Source organism: Sus scrofa, chromosome 2 (assembly GCF_000003025.6).
Source record: "Sus scrofa isolate TJ Tabasco breed Duroc chromosome 2, Sscrofa11.1, whole genome shotgun sequence".
In the NCBI taxonomy this organism is placed as follows: domain Eukaryota; kingdom Metazoa; phylum Chordata; class Mammalia; order Artiodactyla; family Suidae; genus Sus; species Sus scrofa.
The window spans coordinates 24514885-24538816 of NC_010444.4; the positions used below are offsets into that span (position 1 = coordinate 24514885).

The 23932-nt window shown below is 39.8% G+C and overlaps 1 protein-coding gene across 1 annotated transcript in view; it reads right to left on the minus strand.

Annotated features, from left to right (window-relative positions):
- The window catches only part of C2H11orf74 (chromosome 2 C11orf74 homolog), a 74607-nt gene that overhangs the window by 37801 nt on the left and 12874 nt on the right, over window positions 1–23932 (minus strand). The window contains 1 exon segment of the mRNA XM_021083175.1: window positions 16329–16484. Coding sequence (XP_020938834.1) covers window positions 16329–16461 — 133 coding nt within the window. The 5' untranslated portion in view covers window positions 16462–16484.

Below are 23932 nucleotides of genomic sequence, written 5' to 3' on the forward strand. Positions count from 1 at the left end.
CAGAGCGGTTCAGACACTGGAGGTCCCAAGTATGGAACTACTGTAGTAACCCAGGTGAGAAGGAAAGGGAGAGTCGGTCATGGATTTCAGAAAAGATAAAACAGCTCACATAGTGAGGGGTTTTTTTGTGTGTGTTTCTATAACAGAAATGAAGACACTACCTCCATGCGGTTACGTTTCTTCCCTCTAGATATCTCAAAATATTCACTGTATCTTTCCACTGCAATCTATACTATTCTTTTAGTTTATTCTTTTAGGCATGCCCTAGATAACTTTAAAAAATCTATTTCTGGAGTTCCCGTCGTGGCGCAGTGGTTAACGAATCCGACTAGGAACCATGAGGTCGCGGGTTCGGTCCCTGCCCTTGCTCAGTGGGTTAACGATCCGGCGTTGCCGTGAGCTGTGGTGTAGGTTGCAGACGCGGCTCGGATCCCGCGTTGCTGTGGCTCTGGCGTAGGCCGGTGGCTACAGCTCCGATTCAACCCCTAGCCTGGGAACCTCCATATGCCGTGGGAGCGGCCCAAGAGATAGCAACAACAACAACAACAAAAGACAAAAAAAAAAAAAAAAAAAAAAAATCTATTTCTGTGGTGGTGGCAGTAGATATTACAGCATGCTTGCAACCTGCCAAGTGGGTTACACTTGGGTGCAGAGAGGCCACAACATATCATCCCATAAAATAAACTCACCTTCCAACTGACTTAGTCAAGGCCACAGAAAGGAGCTGGCCCAGAGTGGGAGCAGATGCAGTGAACCTGAGCACAGCTTCCCTTAGGTCCCAGAATCCCTGTTGGTGACACTGTCTACACAAGGTAGGAGCTTGCGGCATCCAAGAAGTTTGTTTCTTTTCATATCACAGTCCATAGCTAAAAATTTCAGTCTTTGCACAAACGGTTTACTTTCTTAATAGAAAATATTTATGACAAGCAGGCCTCCAAGCTCTTCAGGCAAATCCAGAGATATAAGACCATATGCTCAGCCAGTGAAGAACTCAGGTCAGGATCTAAGTGTCCCCTCCACAGCTTTATTGAGGTATATTTACAAAATTCATTTATTTCAAGTGTACAATTCAATGATTTTTAATAAATATACAGAGTTGTCCAACCATCATCACAATTAAATTATTGGATCATTTCCATCAACCCCAAAAAGGTCCAAGGCAGTCATCTTATATGGATAGACCACATTCTGTTTTTCCATTCACCAGTTAATGGACATCTGGAGACCACATTTGGTCTCCCTTGATTCCAATACTGATCCAAAGACCACCATCACTAATCCAATTCCATATGGTGCCACAACATGTTGAAATCAAAACAGAGGACAACTACGGAGGTCCAGTTTCCCTCCATACCCAGACGAGGAGAGAAAAGCAGGTATTAATTGAACCTCCAACTCCCTGATCATCTTATCTCTTCATACAGTCCCAGCCTTAGAAACATGGTCCTGTTTTCTTCAACTGTATCTGAAATCCTCTGCAATGACCTTTCTTAATTGTTCATTGTCTATCTCTGCCCACTAAAATGTAAGCCTAAGGGAGTTCCTGTTGAGGCTCAGTGGTTAACAAATCCAACTAGGAGTTCCCATGGTGGCTCAGTGGTTAACAAATCCGACTAGGAACCATGAGGTTGTGGGTTCGATCCCTGGCCTTGCTCAGTGGGTTAAGGGTCTGGTGTTGCCGTGAGCTGTGGTGTAGGTCGCAGACGCAGCTCGGATCCCACATTGATATGGCTCTGGCGTAGGCTGGCAGCTACAGCTCCAATTTGACTCCTAGCCTGGGAACCTCCATATGCCGCTGGAGCGGCCCAAGAAAAATGGCAAAAAGACAAAAAAAAAAACCAAAAAACAAATCCAACTAGGAACCATGAAGTTTTGGGTTCGATCCCTGGCCTTGCTCAGTGGGTTAAGTCTCTGGCGTTGCCGTGAGCTGTGGTGTAGGTCGTAGACACAGCTCAGATCTGGCATTGCTGTGGCTGTGGTGTAGGCCAGCGGCTACAGCTCTCGTTAGAGCCCTACCCTGGGAACCTCCATATGCTGCGGGTACAGCCCTAGAAAAGACAATCAATCAATCAATCAATCAATCAATAAATAAATAATATAAGCCTAAGGAAGATAGGGACCTTTCTGTCAGAAACTTACAGTTCCTGAAAGGGAAAATGTTCATTCCCCATCCCCAAGGTCATGTAACAATTAAGACTGGATGGTAGGCTGATCAACACAAGACCCAGGGAGCTCACTGTATGCTTAGCACTCTGCTGGGCAGGAAAACCAGAAGAGGAGCTGAGAAAGCTCTGACTACGAGAACAGAATTTATTCCCTGAAAACTTTTACTCACTCAAATGCATAATATTTTGCATATCTTTCAGCCAGCATTTACATATCTAAGAATTTATCCAAAAGAAATAATTAAGTATGTGGGCAAAGATTTCACTACAAAGCCAAAAATGTCTGATCTATTCCCTTGAAAATTTTTACTTACTCGAGGCCCTAAATTTTTACATATCTTTAAAACAGCATTTCCATGTACAAAAATGTATCCAAAGGCCATAAATAAGAAGGATGCAAAAATACAGTTACTGAAGTAATAATAATAAGGCCAAGTCATTACAAGGGGCCATGAGGCTACCAATGCCTCATCCGCCCCCACCTCCATACCCTTGACCTCAGCTCCTGCTCCTCTCACCCCTGCTCAAGTCACGCTGGTCACCCTGGCCTCCTCATTGTTCCCCACCAGGCCAGGCACTGCTGTCACTAGGCCTCTGCACTGGTCGCTCCCTTGGTCCCAAATGTTCTCCCTCAAGTCTCTCCAGGCTTAACTCACTCAAGTCCTTCCATTTCTCATTCAAATCTTTCCTTTCCAGGGAGGCCTAACCAGATCACCCTACGTAAAATTGCAACCCTATGCTCCTGCTACCAGCATTCATGATCCTCCACACTCTGCTCTCTTTCTTTTTCTTTCCCAGAGCAATGACTGTTTTCTAACACAGATATTTTTCCTATTCATAGCATTTCGTGTTTGTTGTCGATCTCCCCCTTATAGGATGTAAATTCCCTACAGGTAATGCTCTTTGTCTCTTTTGTTCACTTCTGTGAGCAGTACTGGGCACATACTGGGTGTTCAATAAGCATTAGCTGAATGAGTGAGGACGTGCAATAATTTAGCATCACTTATAGAAGTCAAAAATTGGAAATAATAATCGGAGAAAAAGGATGGTTAAATAACGGAATGTTCATACAATTGAATACAACAGTCATGAAAAGTATTAATAATAACCATAAAATAAATAATCATATTTGTTGACAGGGAAAGAGTTCATAGGATAATGCTATGTGAAAAAGCCAGTTAAAAAATGAGGATGTATGATATGATCACATTTTTGCAAAACAATAAATAAATTTGCTGAATATATAAATAAGTGAAACTGTTAGTTTAAGCCCTTACTATAATTCAGGTACCGTTATTTTATAAATAAATAAACATATATGTGTATTGTGGTTTTTGTAGGTATAATTATTTAATCCTAAGAGCAAGCCTATGAGGTAGAGGTTATTATATCCATCTTATAGATGATAAAACTAAAGCACATAGATGTTAAGTAACTTTTCTAAGATGACTTAGTTGGGAAGAAGCAGATCTCTGGTTCAAATCCTGGTTGTCACCAAAGTCCCATGTTAATAATTATACACATATATACAAATTAATCAAGAGAAATTTTCAGGGAGGATGTGTACACCCATAGTTATCTCCAAGAAACAAGAATATTTATATACATATATGCAAATTAATCAAGAGAAAATTTCAGGGAGGATGTGTACACCCATAGTTTATCTCCAAGAAACAAGATTATAGTTTCACTAACTGGATATACGTTTGTCTAAATGAGACAAATACCCAAAGTAACAATTAGCTGAACAAGCTGGAAATGTACTTCTCACTCATACAATAGTACATATACAGATAATTCAGGACTAATATGGTTGTTCTGCTTCACGAAGTCATCACAGAACCCAGGCTCCTTCCCTGTTTCTGCTCTGCCATTCCTAAGGCACCACCCTTCTCCATCCCCACACCGTCCCCTCTCTTATTAGTAAAGGCACGGTTTAAGCTAATATATTGAGGAGGCGCCAGAGCAGCTGAAACAGGTACTTCATTTCTCTTTCAAGTAACAGTTCAGGAGAGGTGGACAGACTGTTCCATGAGATGGATCCAGGTTTGTGGAGTGCTCTGCCATCCTCAGCACATGACTTCCACCCTTGAGTCTAAGGAATTGCTCTAAGAATTGCCAATTTCCAGCAGGGAACATGGAATAAACAGAGTTCGGGGCACGTTTCTTAAGGATAGGACCCAGAAATTACACATATCAGTTCCCTTCACTTCTTATTGGCACATCCTTAGTCAGATGGTTATACCCAACTGCAAGGGAGAACGGGAAATGTAAGCTTCATTCTGAGTGGCCATAGAGTAAATATTACTGCTATAGAAAGAGTATGTTTTTTGTTTTGCTGTGTCTGTATATATGCACGTGTATTGGTAGCACTCTGTATTCTCTAACATTCCTGTCATGAACAAAAATTGTATAGAGATGAAAAGCATTTTCTTCTAGCCCTCAATCCAGGGACAATAACTACATGCACCTCCATCCTTCTTAAGAAGTTTTTCCTAGAAATAATGAAGAAAAAAAAAATACATATATATACAATATTTTACATTTTTATTTTCTATATTTTAAATTCAAGTTTCCTTTGATACCTAAATTTGAGGTTCCTGGAGTTCCCATCATGGCGCAGTGGTTAATGAATCCGATTAGAAGCCATGAGGTTGCGGGTTCGATCCCTGCCCTTGCTCAGTGGGTTAAGGATCCGGCGTTGCCGTGAGCTGTGGTGTAGGTCGCAGACGTGGCTCGCCTCCTGTGGCATAGGCTGGCAGCTACAGCTCCGATTCGACCCCTAGCCTGGGAACCTCCACATGCCGCGGAAGCGGCCCAAGAAATGGCAAAAAGACAAAAAAAAAAAAAAAAAAAAAATTGAGGTCCCTCTTTTAAATCATAGTTACCCTAATCATAAAATTTTATGCTTGAGTAAATTTTTTAAACTTACCAAGTACCTTCATGTGTAAAATATTCTATATGATTTAAATTATATAAAATATATAATAATATAAAATTATTGGAGGGGCATTTCCTAGAAGTACATGCAATAAGATGCCTTCAAAGCCCAGGTGGTCTCCCTTGCCTGTGTACTTGCTAGTGGTAAAATACTCAAACACACAGTTCTTCTGGCAAGAGAAGTAGCCAGATTTCCCTGCGACAGGTAACTTTGGTCCACAGACACATGCGCTACAATCCTTCAGAACTGGGACGGAATATATGCTGAACCAAAGCCCACCCTAAGGAGGACTTCCCATCGTGGTACAGTGGTTAACGAATCCAACTAAGAACCATGAGGTTGCAGGTTCGATCCCTGGCCTTGCTCAGTGGGTTAAGGATCTGGCGTGGCCGTGAGCTGTGGTGTAGGTCACAGATGCAGCTCGGATCCCATGTTGCTGTGGCTCTGGTGTAGGCCAGCAGCTATAGCTCTGATTCGACCCCTAGCCTGGGAACCTCCATATGCTGTGGGAGCGGCCCTAGAGATGTCAAAAAAACAAAAAGAAAGAAAGACAAAGCCCATCCTAAAATTCTGTAAGCTTTTACGTTCTACTCTCTGTATTAGTGATTACCACAATCACAGTAAAGTTATTCCTAGAACCTATCATGCTTTTTAAATAATATTAAATGATAACACTAAACAAAAAATTGTATTTAAAGTAAAATAACTGTTCTTACCCTTTGAGTGAAGAGTATGGACAAGCTAATGAAAGCAATGGAACTTATTCCTAGAGAAATGCAATATACAGAAAAAGTACAGAATCTCCCCATACCACTTCTTAATCTCATTCAGGTATATTTCTCAAAGCTGGCATGAAAGCCAAGGTTCCTGGGCTGCACACTAGAACTAGTAAATCAGAATTCGGGAACTGATCCCCAGGAACCTGCATTTTTATCAGCATCTCCGGGTGATCTTTTCATGTACTTAAGGTAAGAGTTCCAAGTAAAGATTCCATGGAAGAGAATCTAAATTTTTGGAATTAAAAAGAATCCCTCCCCCCCTTTTTTTTTTTGGTCACACCTGCAGCATGTGGAAGTTTCCTGGGCCAGGGATTGAACCCTTGCCACAGCAGGGACAACACCAAATCCTTAACCATTAGGCCACCAGGAACTCCTGGAACTAAAAAGAAGTTTCAGATACCTTATCTTTCTTTGTCAAAGCACATAAATACCTTTGGCTGAAGGTTATGTGCAGATATAGCATTTAGTCCATCCACCAGAGGCCAGTGCAGGATTATTCTCTGCACTACACGGTCTTACACTATACAATACACACAGTGCATAGACACTATACAACACTTCCTCTACACAGCTCATTCTAACTACTTCAAAGAATAGGTGTGGATAACTAACACTGTGGACACTATTCTACATTCTTGTATTGTATAATCAAAGTTTCTTTAAGATTTAACTTTGATGTTCCGCTTTTAAATCATAAATAGTCCCCATAGTCATAAAACTTCACACTTGAGTAAATCTTTAAACCTTACCAAGTGCTTTCATGTATATTTCATCTGATTCTCACCATAATCACATGAGATGCACTGAACAGACAGAATTATCCTGGATTTACAGATTCAGAGAGAATAATCGGCAGGCCTGCAGTCTAAAGAATTAATAAATGTCTATACTAGAATAGCATCCTTTCCATTACACTGGCCCTGCCCACAACAGAATAAGAAATACCAAATTCTTCATAAAACTAAATCCCACTAACCTAAGAAATCCCCCTCGCCCTGAGATCATGCCCTTCTGCCTGCCTACACAAGGATGCATCTCCTTAAGAAAGCCTTTTTACTCACACAGGTTGGAGAAAGTCGGAATAATGTTTTTTCTGTCTCCTTCATAAATAAATGCTTCTTAGAAGTTTTCAAACTTTATAAGGTAGAATAACCTCTTCTGCACAAATGTGTAATAATATAGGACTCGTGCATTGCCATTTGAGAACAATGCAAGAACAGACTTAAATTGTACATGTGTTTCACACTCCCTCATTTTTTTTTCAGAGTACTTGGAGACATCACTTAAATATATCTGAAAAAAAAAAAAAAGCTTGAAATAAAAAAAGAAGCAAAACTCTGAAAATCCACTGTTGTAATCATTCTTATTGCTTCCTTATTCACTCATATTAAGTAGTTAGTCAATCTAAAAATAAAACTCCAAAACCAAAGGCAATACTCTGCTTATTGTTTTATCAGCAGTATGGAAAGAGTAGTTAAGTACTGCCCTACCAACCAACCTGTAACTGCACAGTCTACAAACATAGCTTGCTACTGTGCCCTCACACATCTAGAGCATCTGACACACCAAGCACGCAGAATGAAATAAGAACAGCATATCAAAGTGGGGACTCTGTCTCATTCATCTTGTCTTCCCAGATTCTACCGTCATGTCTGAATTACAGCAGGAACACAGTTGATATAGAAATGACCTCAACATTAGCAAGAAGAACTGGATTGACAATACAATTAGCAACTAAACCTAATACCCAGAAATTAGATGGCTGGCTACAAGTCACATAAAGAATAATCTGGAGAAGGCGGTAAAAAAAAAAAAAAAAAAAAAAAAAAGCAGTTTTTGATTCACAATCCCTTTTTTCTAATCAGTGATTTGCACACTACAAAAATTAGTGCAAAGGCAAGCCAAGTCCAAAAAGCATGTGAAAATATCATAGATCCTCACTGTGCTAAGGGAGCAGTGGGCTACAAGAAGAATGCGCTAACTGATGCACTTCTATCTTTCCTATTTGGAATAAATCCAAATGGGAAGAAACAAAGAAACCAAAAATCTCATATTAGACAAATTGTGGTTTGAGTTTTCATATAAGAAAGATATGAGTTTGGTTAAAATAAAGTTTCCTGTTTGTATCCCTCTGGGTTTAGCTGACCATTTCAAAGAAAATATCATTGTTCTACGGCTGAAGGAAAATTTTGCTAAAATCACCCAGATTTGAATAAGTGCCCATTCACCGAATCAAAGGACAGAGTCATAACCACCTCAGATTCAAGTCCGGGAACTTACCCTTTTCCATCAAATATAACAACATGTTGACAACAATGAGCAAAAATAATATCACAAGGAGAGACACATACAAAACAAATGTACATATACTTAATATTGTCTAAATTAGCTACATAAAGGTTGGTAATAACCATTTTAAGTTTCTTTGGTTATGAATAATTCTTTGCTGTGTTTTATAAATGTTCAAAATTTCATTTGCCTAAGTTCACCTCTCTAATTTATATTCACATATAAAATATACTATATAATAGGAGCTCCCTCGTGGCCTAGAAGTTTAGGATTCAGCAATGTCACTGTTATAGCTCAGGTTCAATCCCTGGCTCAGGAACGTCTTCATGCTGTGGGTGGGTGGGGGGGAAACCAAACAAAAAACTATATAATAAATGTGTGTTGAAAAGCTATAAAGATAGAAAGAAAAGGATTCATTTATTTGGACATAAACCAAATTTTAAAACTCCTCATAATATCTTACTTTATTGAGAAATTACACTAGAAACAATACTTATTATAACACAATACTACATATTAAAAACACCGCTGAAAATAAAGTGAATGATTATAATTCAAAATGCTATAAATAGTTAAATACATTTTCTTTCCTTATCCAATTATACCTAAACCACAGCAGACACAGAAAACAAATGACTGTCTATGGACCAAATACTCATGTGTAGAATGAATATGAATTATAACAACAGCAGCTGAAGATTTATGCTAATATATCTAAACAAAATGGCTTGATCAGCTCAAAATCCATCATAATTTGAGGGGGGGGAGAATTTCCTTCTGCAACTGAACCAGCAGTTTTCTGTGTTTCATAATTTGTCAATTTGTTCCCTAAGTGTAGTGATTTAGTGATGACAAAAGAAATAGAGAAACAAATGAAAATTGCTTAATTACAGTTTGCAGATGTTCCCCCAAAGAGAAAGAACAGGTTAAACAGCTGATGCTGTTTCTTCCAGAGAACTCTGCAATAATAATTTATCCACTTCATTCAATATTTTTTTTTCTCCTTCAGTGTTCTATGTGATATTTAATGTTACATTGTGGTAAAGAAGTCATATACAGATAGCTACTAAATTTATGACCAATATAAAACCATGAACTTTTTTTCTTCTCCTTTTATTCTTTTCAGCAATACCCCCCCAAAAAAATCAATCCATCAATCAATAACACTGCTTCCTTATTCTTTCCCTTGGGATGCCAGATTAATTGGGTGGGTTTTTTTTTTAATTGCCTAATTGCTTTTATTAGCAAGTCCCCATATGATGCCGTCAACAAATTTCTCTTGAAGTTAACATCCCAGTGGTCTATGTCTTGCGTGAAAGCATGTTTAGGGCTACTTTCAATAGTGCACTTTACTGTTAAACTCAACATTTGCAAAAGTGCTTCCCGAGTTGCCTTTTTTTCTTAATGTGGCTAATGTAAAAAAGGAAACAGAAAGACACTGCAAATGGCCTGTGAACTAAAAACACCACTCAATATTCAGTAGGGAATTAAGTGACTGATAACAACAGTGCAGAAAATGTGGCTTAAGTGCCACCTGGAAGCATAAAGCTGGTCAGTTCGTTTCCAACTTCCGCTGGCAGGCAATCTGCCAGTTACAAGGGTATCAAAACAATGCTAAGCCTGCTGGTCTCTATCGAATACTCAACAGAAAACAACTGCAAAAGCCTACAAAGCAAGGATTATGTTTTGTTGTATTTTTCTTTTATGAGAGAAAGTTGTTCTTATGCTCTACTAAAATTCCTTTTCAGCTCTGAAATTGGTAAAAGGGCCAGCTGCTTTCTATATTTTTCTCTGTGGTATTTTTCTGCAAGAGATTTTAAATTTGTTCTTTAGATGGGGAAGAAAAAGATTCTCTGTCCCCCTATGGAAGTTTAAAGATGCATTTCTAACATTCAAATTCAAAATAGCTTTGGGGACCAAAATGATACGTCAACTTTGGAAACATGTTATTTTATGGCCTGTCACCAGTTTCATTTTTAATTACATTTTTCAGAAGTTGTCAAGTGTGAGTGGTGATATTCCTTTGGCTGAACTGACAACTCAAAATTTATCAGTCCAGGAGTGTAAACCAAATCCTATCCTAAGATCCTAAGCTCTTGACAGAACATACATTCGATAAGGGAAAAAAAGCAAAAGGCTCCTGAAACGAGAAATATGAACAAGTCATCTTGGCCTTGGTGGGTCTCAGGATCTCCAAGCAAAACACTTGTGACTCATCTTTGACTCTCTTCTCCCTAGCCCACTGCCGGTCACCTGTTATCCAGGTTCTAACTCCCTCACTTGTAGCATCCCATTGGCCCTATTTCCTTTCCATCTCCTCCTCCACTGCCCTAGTGGAGTCCATACCCCCACATGCATATTTCTGCTCAGCCTCCTAGCTAAGCTAGTCTCCAGGACTCTAATTGCTTCTCTCCTTCTTTGCCTCTGTCTTTCAAAATCACTTGCACTGTGTGTGTGTGTGTGTGTGTGTGCATTGAAATTCTATTCTGACTCCCAATTTGCCAGTATATCAAACCCAAACGCAGAGCATCATGACACAGTCTCCTTTACGGGCTCTTCTTCCTATGCCTGGCCATTAAATGTAGATGTTCAATAGGGTTTGGTCTGATGCCCTCCTGTCTGTCTTTCTGCTAGTCTGTATTCTCTTATCCTCTTTTTGTTTCATTTATTCAACAAATATTTATTAAGCATCTACTTATTCTACATTACCAGGCAGTGCTTTAGACACTAGAAAAATAATGGTGAACAAAAACCCCAAGCAACCACCCCTCATGGAGTTTACACTCTGGAGAAGACAGAATAATTATATTTTGAGGTAGCACATCCATCCTATGGTTCATATTAACCACATGCCAGAGACTCCCAGATCTCGAGAATTGCCTTATGTTGTAAGGAAGGCAGAAAAGCAAAATGATTCTGGGTATAGGCTTTGGAGCCACAATGACTAGGCCCATAATCCAATTCCATCACTAACTAGTTATATGACCTTGGGCAAGTCTATTAGGGCTGCCATTACAAAATCCCACACTAGGTGGCTGAATCAAAACAAATTTATTTTCTCATACTTCTAGAGGCTAGAAGTCCAAGATCAAGGTGTTGGCAGGATGGATTCTCCTGTGGCCCCCTCACCTTGGCCTGCAGGTGGCTGCCTTCACACTGTGTCCTCTCATGGTCTTTTTCTCTGTGTTTAGGCTTATCTGGTGTGCCTCTCCTCTTATGAGGACATTGGTCAGATTGAATTAGAACCCCAGCCTTATGATCTCGTTTAATTTTAATCACCTCTTAAAAGGCCCTGCCTCCAAAGAGTCACCTTGCAAGGTAGGGCTGCATCAGATACATTTTGAGGGGACACAGCTTAGGCCATAATAGCAAGTTACTTAACCTTAAGCCTTGGGTTCCTCATCTGTAAGTTGAGAATAATAAAAAATTATAAAAATCAAAATGTAAAAAAGAAATTCACTAGGTTATAATAAAGATGAATTGAGATGATCCAGGTGCAATGCTAAGCATAATGCCCAGTACTTAATAAATGTTTGCTGCTTATTAATAAGATAAGGTCAGAGTCTCTCAGGATTATTAAGATTATCAAAACTTAAGAAAAACTGAAACCTAGTTAGAGGTTTTGAAACTAAGAAGAGTTTGGAACAATCAAAGACTAGACAACCACGAGATTATAAAGCCAGAGGCATGGCCATTTGTCCAGAACATTTAAACACACAATGTTCTACCTAAGGCGGAATTTAATGCAAGTATTAACAAGTATGAAGAGAGAAAGGGAGATTGAGTTGACAGGAATTGTTTTTTTTTTTTCCCAAAGATTTGTTGAAAGAACAATAAAATGCTAAAAGCACAATGTATGGGAAGTGAAATGAGAATGGCATAAAGAAAGAGAAACAAAATTAAACATCACAATCAGAAACAAAATCTTTGGTCTCAACCTAAGAAAATAGGTTAAAGTAGATAAATATGGCAGTGAGTCAAAATACGGCAGTGAGTCATTATGTGGTAATATAGAAACTGGTAAAAGTACTTGAGAAACTGGATCCTGGGTATTTTAAGAATGAAACGAGAATGGAAAACAAAGTCTTATATAAGAATTAATCATAAAATCACAGTAGATTCCTTTCAATTTCCAAAGCATTTTAAGCTAAAGTTGGTAAAATGGCCAACCTTAATGGAAATTAATCATTGAGCATGAAGACAAAATCAGAACAAAGATGATGATGATGATGTGTGTGTGTGTGTGTGTGTCTGAGTGCTTGAGAACACAACCTCTATGTTGATTATTTTTGAACCCTCCACCTCTAAAACAAGTAACTCAGACCATAACAAGGCACACAGAGTATTACTAAATGAAAAAATAAATGCATTAACAGAAAATCAAATATAAGTATTTACATCAGTGTTTTTATAACCTAAAAAGTGATAGAACGATGACAGATAAGGAGGAAGTATTTTTTCCCTTTAGAAAGATATTATAGAAAGGCCTATAAGTTAAATTCACAAAGAAACTGAAATACCAAAGATTGAAAGTGAGCCTCTCATCTTTATCCACAATAAGGTCAGAGAAATAATAATGTCTTCACTGATAAAGAACAAAGCCAAAATCTGCATGCTGATTTTCTAATACACATCTTACAATGCGGTCTTACTTTCTTAAACTGAAGACACTACTGATAGTTCAATTATAAACGTCTGCTTAAGACTCATATAATTAAAACTAATATGTCTCTTTAAACATTTTAATAAAACATTGGATTTATCATCAAATATGTACCATGATTAAAAAAAAAGAGCTGTTTAAAAACTGCAAAACATGATCAACATAAATGCACTGGAGTGAGAATTATGCTCCAATATTAACAGTTTCCAACTGTTTTCCAAGAGTCTGAAGCAGTAATGTGAATTTCTTCAATAAGGCTATAGTTTAATTTTTTCCAAAGAAATATTTTTAATAGGATTACTGACCCCTTTAACACTCTTAGAAAGAAAATGAATCCCATAAGCATTCTGGCATATAACTATTACAAAAATAAATAGAACAGTCAATCAGTGGAAATGGTAATGGACTCGAGAAACTAAACTTAGTAAGAAATGTACATAAGCATATGTGCTGATAACCACTTTAAGAGAGAAAAGATTCCTCTTCATATCAGCAAAATAACCACATATACCAAGACAAATGAAGGGCTGGAAAGAGGGAGAAAACTTTGAAGAAACACCTTTCACATCTTCCTTAAAACACAACTAACTACATTCACTTTGAACAATTCTGCTGGCTATCATTCAACTCTTAGACCTGACCCTAAGTCCTATTTGGTTTTTCAGAAGGTATTTAAATATTTTGGGGGTAGCGGGAGGACCCTTACTGATTTAAGACGTATTTTTGCATTCACAACTCTTTGTGCTTTAGGAGGAATTTTTTCAGGTCATTAGTTTATAATGTGAACTGGTGCCTAGGGATATTTTGAAAGGGAAAAAAAACGAGTGTGCTTGGAGATGCAGTTTATGTGACTTGCGTCATCATTTATTTCAGCTCAATTTGGGTCCTAAAACTGAGCTCAAAATGAAGTCACCACATCTGCAATAGTTTCTTTCTTGGCATGGAACGATCGATCGTACAGAAATCTGAAAACAGAATAGACTCCTTACTCCCAAAACAAAAACAGTATAGCCTCCTTAAAATATCTAAGCCCCTGTAAAAAGTTCTTACTCTTTCAGGGTACAAAAATAAAGTCAGCCTTACAAACAATTTCTAAAATAATTTGAATTACCAAAACGCCATTGACATACCCAAACACATTAATTCCGCCTATTTTACCCTTGTTTCCACACCCTACCCCACCCATTCACACTGCCATGTGTGGGTTCAAAAAACATGGAACTAAATCATTAGGCATGGAGAAAGCAAGCACCTTTCTAAACCCAAGATCATAGAACAAAAGATGATCTGGCCATTATCAAGATAAATCTGATGAACATATCATGCCAAAATACCAAAACGCCGGTCGTTCATAGCCCCAAGTTACCTAGATATTTCCTAAATTTTCTATTTCCCTTAAGTGTAAACAAAAGAGGTAAAGATATTCCCACCACCCCACACAATAAAGGAAACAGATTAGAATCACTTTTCCTTTTCTTCATTATAACTACCCTTTTACATTTGTTCAGGCACATGAACTATGACTTCAAATCATGAGGCTAACATGACCTCAGAGATTATGAAACTCCCTGTCCTCAACCTTGGGTATTCATGAGAATCACCAGAGGCACTGAAAAAGAAACCAAAAAAAAAAAAAAAAAAAAAATCCCAATTCCAAGGTCCCAGGGGGGCCTGGGTGTCAAGCTGCTCTAAAAGCCCTTCAGCTGAGTCCAAGGTGCATCTAGGCCTCTAGTCTCCCAAACGGGGATGCATGACCCAGGAAGGACCATGGCAGACAGCAAGCCAGTGGCAATCAGATGCAGAACAAATGCCTACAGGAGCCACCTGAGTGAAAAGAAGCAGGTCAGGTACACACACAATTTTAGAGTGTGTGAGAGCAAGAGAGCCTGTCAAAGTAGGCAGGTCCCGGGGCAAACGCTCCTGAACTCCAGCTGATGTTGCCATCAGTGAAACAAGAAGCAACAGATCTTCTCACTTAATCAGGAAAAAAAAAAAAAAAAAAAAAAAAAAAAAACAAATCAAAAATTTTATGTGAAGGAGTCCCATTGTGGTACAGCAGAAACGAACTCAACTAGTATCCGTGACGATGAGGGTTCGATCCCTGGCCTTGCTCAGTGGGTTAAGGATCCGGCACTGCCATGAGCTGTGGTGTAGGTCACAGATGTGGCTCAGATTCCACATTGCTGCGGCTGTGGTGCAGGCCAGTAGCTATAGCTCCGATGGGACCCCTAGCCTGGGAACCTCCATATGCAGCAGGTGTGGCCCTAAAAAAGACAAAAAGACAAAAGAAAATAAATAAATAATAAATAAATAAATAAAACCAAAAAACACTTATGTAAAATTTCTCAACTTTTAAATGTTGGCTCAATAAAACAGTAACAATACTGTACGAGACAACCAAATACGTAACAAAACACAGCAGAGGTTAGGCCCTTGGGGCTTCAGTTATCACTTCCAATCTAAAGGTTGTTCCCATTCCACAGAAACTGTACCATCATCATCACAATAGCAACAATAATAATGTCTAGCCTTCGTTGTGTATTTATGTGTTAGCTTCTATGCTAAAGGTTTTACATGGATTATCTCAATTAACCATCAACCTTTAAGCTACTACTATGATTCCCCCTTCACCCAGTGAACCCTGCCCCAGGCCAGAAAGTGGCGATGCCAGAATCCAAATGTGTGCAGTGGGACTACATACCCTATACTATGCTGTATTTCTTAGATGTCTTAAATACGCTTTTTGCGGGGGAAGGGGACAAGCCCACAGCATATAAGAGTTCTAAGGCCAGGGATCAAACCCATGCCATGGCAGTGAACTGAGCCGCAGCAGGGACAATGCTGGATGCTTAACCCACTGTGCCACAAGGGGAAGTCCCTAAATATGCTTTTAAAAACCTCCACTCTTTGGAGTTCCCGTCGTGGCTCAGTGGTTAGCGAATCCGATTAGGAACCATGAGGTTGTGGGTTCAATCCCTGGCCTTGCTCAGTGGGTTAAAAGATCTGGCATTGCCATGAGCTGTGGTGTAGGTCACAGATGCGGCTCAGATCCAGCATTGCTTTGGCTCTGTCATAGGCCAGTGGCTATGGCTTCAATTTGACCCCTAGCCTGGGAACCTCCATATGCCTTGAGAGCAGCCCAAGAAATGGCAAAAAAAAAAAAAAGGCAAAAAAAAAAAAAAAAACCCTCCACTCTTTGCACTTGTGTTTCTTCAAAAATAAGATGAAGGGATTATATTAATAATGATTTCTCAGGTTCTTTTTAGTTCTCAAATTCAATGACTCTGATTCCATAATACAACTCTTGGTTGGATAAACATATTGGTATTTACATGCATCAGTTGCAAATGCCCTGATGACAATTACCTGATCAAAGAAATGGAATGAATGAATGCTCATTCAATAGGCTTTCTGAAAAGACAGCAAAGACATAAAATTATAAAGAAATTCTTTATCTCTACTGCCATAAAAAGTTTTCTTCTCCATTTTACCTTTTGAAAGATGAGTGAAACTGCTCAGAAATTCTTCATAGGTTTGCTCATGACAATTAACAAACTTATCCAAGACTTCTTCAATTAACTGATCTTCATCCATTGTCTCCAATTCTGTTATCTGGACAGGCATTCCTATTTAGGAGGCCACTTTATCTACAAGACAAAGACAAACATGAGCTACAGAGTTGTGCAGTACTGACCTCTCCTGAAAATACTCTAGGTGGAAAAATTCTACGGTCCCCAAAGAACAAATCAAGGTAGTTACCAGGTCAGTGAACAATTTTACTTTTGCTTCAGTTTCCACATTACCGTCTTTTTTTTTTTTTTTGTCTTTTTGCCTTTTCTAGGGCCCCTCCCACGGCATATGGAGGTTCCCAGGTCAGGGGTCGAATCGGAGCTGTAGCCACCGGCCTACACCACAACCGCAGCAACGCCAGATCCGAGCCACGTCTGCAACCTACACCACAGCTCACAGCAACGCCGGATCCTTAACCCACTGAGCAAGGCCAGGGATCGAACCCGAAACCTCATGGTTCCTAGTCAGATTCGTTAACCATTGAGCCATGGCAGGAACTCCCCCATCTTCTTAATTCACAGGACTATCACCACACAGTTACACTAATAGAAATCCAAACTCTTTCAAGGCGAGATGAACATCTAAGGTTATGTCAACCAACCATCCATCCAATGACAATAATAGTAGCTAATATTTATTGGTTACTTATTTAGTACTCACTAGGTACCAGGTGTTCTGAGCACTTCTATGTTAACTTCATAACAATTCTAGATCAGATCACAGAGCCAGTAGGTAGAAGTGCTAGTTCTAGAAGTCTGATTCTAGAACCCATGCCCTTAATTACTTCACTATGTTTCTCTGTTCACTGCATGACATATATAACACCCCCCCCCACACACACACACACACTACTGTACTATTGCTGTCAAACACCTGACATGTCTATGCTTTAACACATCCAGTAACTGAGAACTCTGAACGTTCCCAAGAAGGCTTTGGACAGTTTTATTAAAGCCTCTTTCTAAAATTGAGTCTAAATCTGTTCCCCTGTACCCTATCCCAACTGGTGCCTGAGCCCCTGGATGTGACAGGATAATTTCCATCCTTTTTATACATAATATTCTTTCAAATAGTTGAACAAGCCTATATGGTCCTTTCTCAATCTTCTCATTTCATTCACTTAAATTTCTTTTTCAAAACCCAGTTCAGAATTCAGCTTCTCTCTGAAGGTTTTCGCTCTCCATCTCCCATCACTACAGGAAGAGAAAATCTTAATTTCTCTGTGCTGCCTCTCTATACTGTGTCTACTTATCACATCGTGCTGGAAATAGCTGTGTACATTTCTGACTCCTCTATCAGACTTGGAACCCATAAAAGGCAGGGTCCATATCTTTTCAGAGCTCAAGATGTGGGATAGAGCTGGAAGTCCCTTGGTCTTAAGTTAAAATTACTCACCTGAGCAGGTACTACAGTGAAATATTGCTGAAAGTTGGCTAAACACTCAACTAAATTTGCCCAATCACTGTACCTTATATGACACGGCTTCAAGTCCCCTCACCTCCTGATCAATATACCGGGAAAAGATTTCACACTGCCTGCATCCCTTTAAAATATGCCATGAAGGAGTTCCTATTGTGCCACAGCAGAAGCGAATACAACCAGTATTCGTGAGGATGTGAGTTCAATCCCTGGCTTCGCTCAGTGGGTAGGGGATCTGGCATTGCCGTGAGCTGTGGTGCAGGTCGCAGACACCACTCGGACCTGGTGTTGCTGTGGCATAGGCCAGCAGCTGTAGCTCTGATTCACCTGGGAACTTCCATATACCATGGTTGCAGCCCTAAAAAAGCAAAGATAATAAAATAAAATAAACTAAGCCGTGAAGAAATGACTACAAGTCTCCAGATATGGTCTGGAGACAGTGAGATCTGACTTACTCTCACATTCTGAATAATGCACTCCTGCTGTATACCTGAAGATCACGTTCACAGGCCAGTGGTCCCTTCACATTGTCAGTTCATCAACTGCTTCACTAACTAATGCCTGTCAGCTAAGACACAATGCCTCAATCCTGGCAGAGTCCAAACTTTGTTTTTAGTTGTGATACTTCATCTTGCTACATTTCATTCATTCTGTGCAAAATATGATTCTTACATAGTTTTGAGAAAAATGACCCTCTACAGAAAGCAGAATAATTACAGCTTAAGTAGTAGTGGAACTCATGGGGAATAACAAAAAAAATAATAATAATAATAATACTGCACAGCAGGAAGAGAAAGCACCACGTTTTTCTATTTTCACAACAGTGAAAATCTGGTGTCCGTTTTTAACTTTACTTGGTATTTACCAAAAATCTATCAGGAAAAAAAAAAAAAAAAAAACAAATGTTTTCATAAGATGATACCCACACACATTTAGTGGCAAAACCTAGCCTGAATGAACATGAAAGTGTTGAGGGCTTTTATTTGCTCCATATGAACAGTGTAACCACTCATACATCTCCCTGAAAAAATACTAATGGGCTTGCTTTTGAGGTGCTTTCCCAGACCCCACTGGGGATTTTCTGTAGCATGTAGCATTTTCCCTGACGACCTTTCTAAACCCCCCAAAAAATTCTGAATTCTGAAACACATCTGACCTCAGGGGTTTTAAATAGGAATTGTGAAGCTTCACGTACCTCCCAAGATTGCCATGAGGATGAGACAAGAGGCCTTAAGAAATGTGAGCCATGGAGTTCCCGTTGTGGCGCAGTGGTTAACGAATCCAACTAGGAACCATGAGGTTTCGGGTTTGATCCCTGGTGTTCCTTGCTCAGTGGGTTAAGGATCCGGCATTGCCATGAGCTGTGGTGTAGGTCGCAGACGTGGCTCGGATCCCGCGTTGCTGTGGCTCTGGCATAGGCCAGCGGCTGCAGCTCCAATTAGACCCCTAGCCTGGGAACCTCCATATGCCGCAGGAAGTGGCCCTAGAAAAGACAAAAAAAAAAAAAAAGGAAATGTGAGCCATGATGATGATGATGATGATGATGACGGTGAAGGATCAGTGTTAGAATTCTGCCCTTGTCTACATAAAGATCTGTTTTGACTCTGACCCCTCTGACCTTGAAGGTACTGATGTTACCTACAGATCATTCAAGAGAATTTGTGAGGCATTACAGCCCTAGATAAAACATAATATTGTAGAAGTTCAAGTGAAAATCAAAGTGCAGCTATATGCCAAATCAAAATGAAGAAACTGTTTCAAGCTATTAGTATCCGAAAATTAGATATAGGAAAAAGCATCAGTTACAGTTTATGCAAATGTACCTGTAACACTGCCAGGCTTCAGCAAGCCAAAGTTTAATATATCATGCTCGGAGCAGCTAGATAATAAATAACAATAAATTCAAAGGTGACTATTATTTCACTATCAGTAGGACATGTACTTAATTACAAGTATGTCGATGTCAATCTGCTTTTCCAAAAGTGGACCCCAGCAAAATTCCAACACTGTATTACATCAACCTCTTTCTCAAACCATCTCAAGTAATCTACTTCAGCAAGCAAATCCCAAAGAGAAGCAGCCAGGTTGTATTTCATATCGCTGTAAGAGTCTTCTCGCAGATGCTTTAAGAGTAACAGCAAAAATTCCTTTAAACTTTCTCTAAAATTCTCAAACTGGTATATTTCGAGCATTTTTAGCCTTAACACATCTCAGTTTTACTAAAGGCAGATAATTAAGAGGCTGTGCACAGCACAAACTCAAAATCTTTCAAGGCCTTTCATTTGATTCATGTGGTTATCACAATACAGAGGAGGTTATATTTTTGTTGACTTTTTAAAGACTTCTGGAAAATCCAGATTTACAAACTCATTACGCACAGAGTTTAACAAATACCTACCCAGCTTCAAATTTAGAACCCTCCTTATCTATAAAAATATGAACGACCTCATGTTAAAAGTCCCCAGAGACTGACTGAGCAGATAATCATTTACCAGACAGTCAAGTGGTTTATGCAAATCCTAGCGGTTTTCTAGAAGGAAGCAATGCTTTTTCAGTTACCTTTCACATACGTTTGTGTTCTTGTCATGAAGTATTTTTCTAAAAGAGAAAAAAGGAAGAGAGAGAGACACTTGCCTGGATAGCAGGATCCTTTATTTCAGTCTGGTTTTTGTTTTAAGGCTTAAAACTCCACATAAAAGACCCAGAGCATATTATGATGATAGGTAAATGTGTACAAATGTCTACTGGTAAATCGTTAACACTTGACAATCACACCCTCCAGTAAGAAACACTGGGAGGAGGTACTGCTCTACCTGGACGACTAAACTTCACTCGGAGACCAAACAGTGCTCTTCTGACCAAGAGATTGACAGCTGGCAAGACAATCACACAACCCTCCTGGAATCTTGTTTTCTCCTATCAAATAACAAAACTAACAACCGCCCAAGCCAGTTAGTGTCACGTGCTCTCTGAAAGGACAAGTAACTGGATAAGGCCGGTACTGAACCCAAGTTAAGCTGCTCATGACTCAGAAGGTCAATACTCGAGAGACAAGTGTTAGCAGAAAAGGAAAAGCTGCTTTATTCAGAAGACCAGCAACCTGCGAAGATGGTGGACTCCTGTCCTAAGGCCATCTCCAAGTCAATGGTTAAGAGGCGAAGGTTGGAAAGGAGCGCTTCAGGGTGCCCAGGTGGGGGGCTACTTGCACAACAGCACAGACAGCTCCAATGACCAGCTCGAAACTGGACATGCGGTGGTCTAGTTAATGTCATCCTCATTGTTTCAGAGGCAGTTCATCTTCCATTCAGGATCTTTCCATTCTCATGTCCTTGAGGTTAGTTTCTGGGATTTTTGCCTTTTTTTTTTTTAAGGGCCGCATCTGTGGTATATGGAAGTTCCCAGGCTAGGGGTCCAATTGGAGCTGCAGCTGCCAGCCTACACCACAGCCACAGCAACGTGGCATCCAACCTGTGTCTGCAAACTGCAACACAGCTAACAGCAACCCTGGATCTTTAACCCACGAGCGAGGCCAGGCAGGAATCGAAACTGCATCCTCATGGATACTAGTGGGGTTTGTCACCACTATGCCACAATGGGAACTCCAGTTGCTGGGATTCTTAAGCAAGCAAAATGAGTTCTCTGCTCTCAGTCATAATTTAAATAGCTCTAAGGGGGAGTTCCCGTCATGGCGCAGTGGTTGGCGAGTCTGACTAGGAACCATGAGGCTGCAAGTTCGATCCCTGGCCTTGCTCAGTGGGTTGAGGAGCCGGCGTTGCCGTGAGCTGTGGTGTAAGTCGAAGACGAGGCTCGGATCCTGAGTTGCTGTGGCTCTGGCATAGGCCAGTGGCTACAGCTCCAATTGGACCCCTAGCCTGGGAACCTCCATATGCTGCAGGTGCAGCCCTAGAAAAAGTAAATAAATAAATAAATAAACAATAGCTCTAAGGGTCAGCAGGAAAGGAAAATGCACTCGAGTTTGAAGATCTGTGCTGCCCAAGGTGAAGCAGCTTATGCTGTGGCTACAATTCCCCACGGTCAAGCCATCATTCTATGGAATAGGGCAAAGTTTCTGTCTGTTGTAACTTTTCTCTAGGGAGAGCAAAAGCAATGGTTGAGACATTTTATTATTTACTTAGAGCCTTCCTGATGGTTTAGGAGTTTTGGAGTTTTTCATTGACCCTTCCCCATGTCATCAGTTTCAGGTCCGTCTGGAGCTGGCTGAAGCCACAAGACATTATCTTAACAGTTTGGGGTCATAAATCAAGGCATTAGTTTAAGCTAACGATGACAGAAAAGATTATGTTGGTCTTGTTTTTGCTTTGTTTCTGCATTCCCTCACTTCCCTAGATAGTAGCTGTTTGAAGCTGCTCTTTGGAGCTTAGGGAAGGTCTAGGAGTCTCAAGTCTTTTTATAAACAAAAGGCAGGCAGAGGACATTGGAGGTAGTTGGGGCGGGGAGGAGGAGGGTCCTGTCCCAGGAAAGCCTCATAGGGTCTTGCTTGGTTACAGACATTATTACAGTATATGGTGTGTGGAATTATCACCACTGATTTAGCACTTCTTCATGCTTATCTTCAGATCCCTGCTTAATGCCACTTAGCTAAACAAAGCCCAGCTTTAAGGAACACGTCACCTGGAGCTAGTCTCCTCTCAAAGTGTATAACCTGCCTTTTAACAGTATAGAGAGGTGTGGCGCAGTGGTTATGATCAGTAGAACATGAGGTTTGGGTTCGTTGTTGTCAGTGGGTTAACGATCAGCGTGGTGAGCTGTGGTGTAGTTGAGAACGCTCGATCCGTTGTGTGGTTGCGTAGGCTGCCAGCTCGATTCGACCCACAGGAACCTCATATGCCGGAGCGCCAAGAAATAACAACAACAAAAAAAAAAAAAAAAAAAAAAAAAAAAAACAGTATAGAGAGATGTATGTCTGGAGAAAAGTTTTGGGGTTTTTTTTTTTTTTTTTTTTTCTGTGAGGTTTACCACTGATACTTGAATGTAATAAATAATAACACACTTTTAAAGAGTTGCGCAGGGGCTATCAAAGCCTACTTTCTCAAATTCTCATAATTCTGCTCAATAAGAAGCTCCTGCTGTGGTGAAAGATAAAATGGGATATGTTAAAAATAATTCACCTAGCCTGAGGAATGAAACCATCAACCTTGGTACTTCACAGGCGAGGTCTCCTTTTGTACTTTGGGAAATGGACATATCTCAAAAGACCAAGTGACACTGTAAGGCTACAGATTTATTTATATGACAGAAGAGATCCCATATAAACTGATTTCTTCTGCCTTGACTGAACAACTATTTTGCATCCTATAACATTTTGTATGTCACTTAGATCATATTAAGAAAAGAGAATGAAATCCAATGGTAAAAACTGCCACCGATTCTTAGTGTTGAGAGAAACCTAAAGTTCATCTAGTCCCATCACAAAGAACACATGAATGAATCTGGGAAAGAAAATTCAGGTGAGGTTTATGTCAACTAATGAGCAGTATACTGTGGTTCTCATATGATAAACAAGTAATGAGATGCCCTTGATTATGATTTTTAAGGCATACATGAAGTCATCAGGCAATTAAGCAAAAAGCACCATCCATGCCTCCAATTACATTCTGTACCCCATTAACATACAAAACACCTTGGGGCAAAGCACAGATGCGCGCACACACACACACACATGAACACACATATATACCACTGTTTTAGACACCAACAAATACAAACAAGAAAACAAAACAAAAGGGGAAGAAAGGCATAAAGACAAAATATCTTACAAAATAGAAAAAGCTCAAAACTCTAATGGTTTTTTTCAGGATGAGATAAAAACATACAACTCTAGCATCAAAGAAGTACCCAGCACTTCAAGTTAGTTATAAGCTTCTCCCAACAAGCCTCTTCTTACTTAAAAGGCAAAAAATCCTCCATCGTCACCAAAACAACTGACAATAGAAGCACTGAGTCACCTATGTAAATTCCGCTATGTGCAAATCTGCAGTGAATATTAAAGGAAGCATTTGGTGGGAAGTAGGGGAGGCTTGGGGATGACTGTTGACTACGAAGCTTTAGAAGAGAGAAGTTCTGTTCTGTCATCCACGCAGAGGTC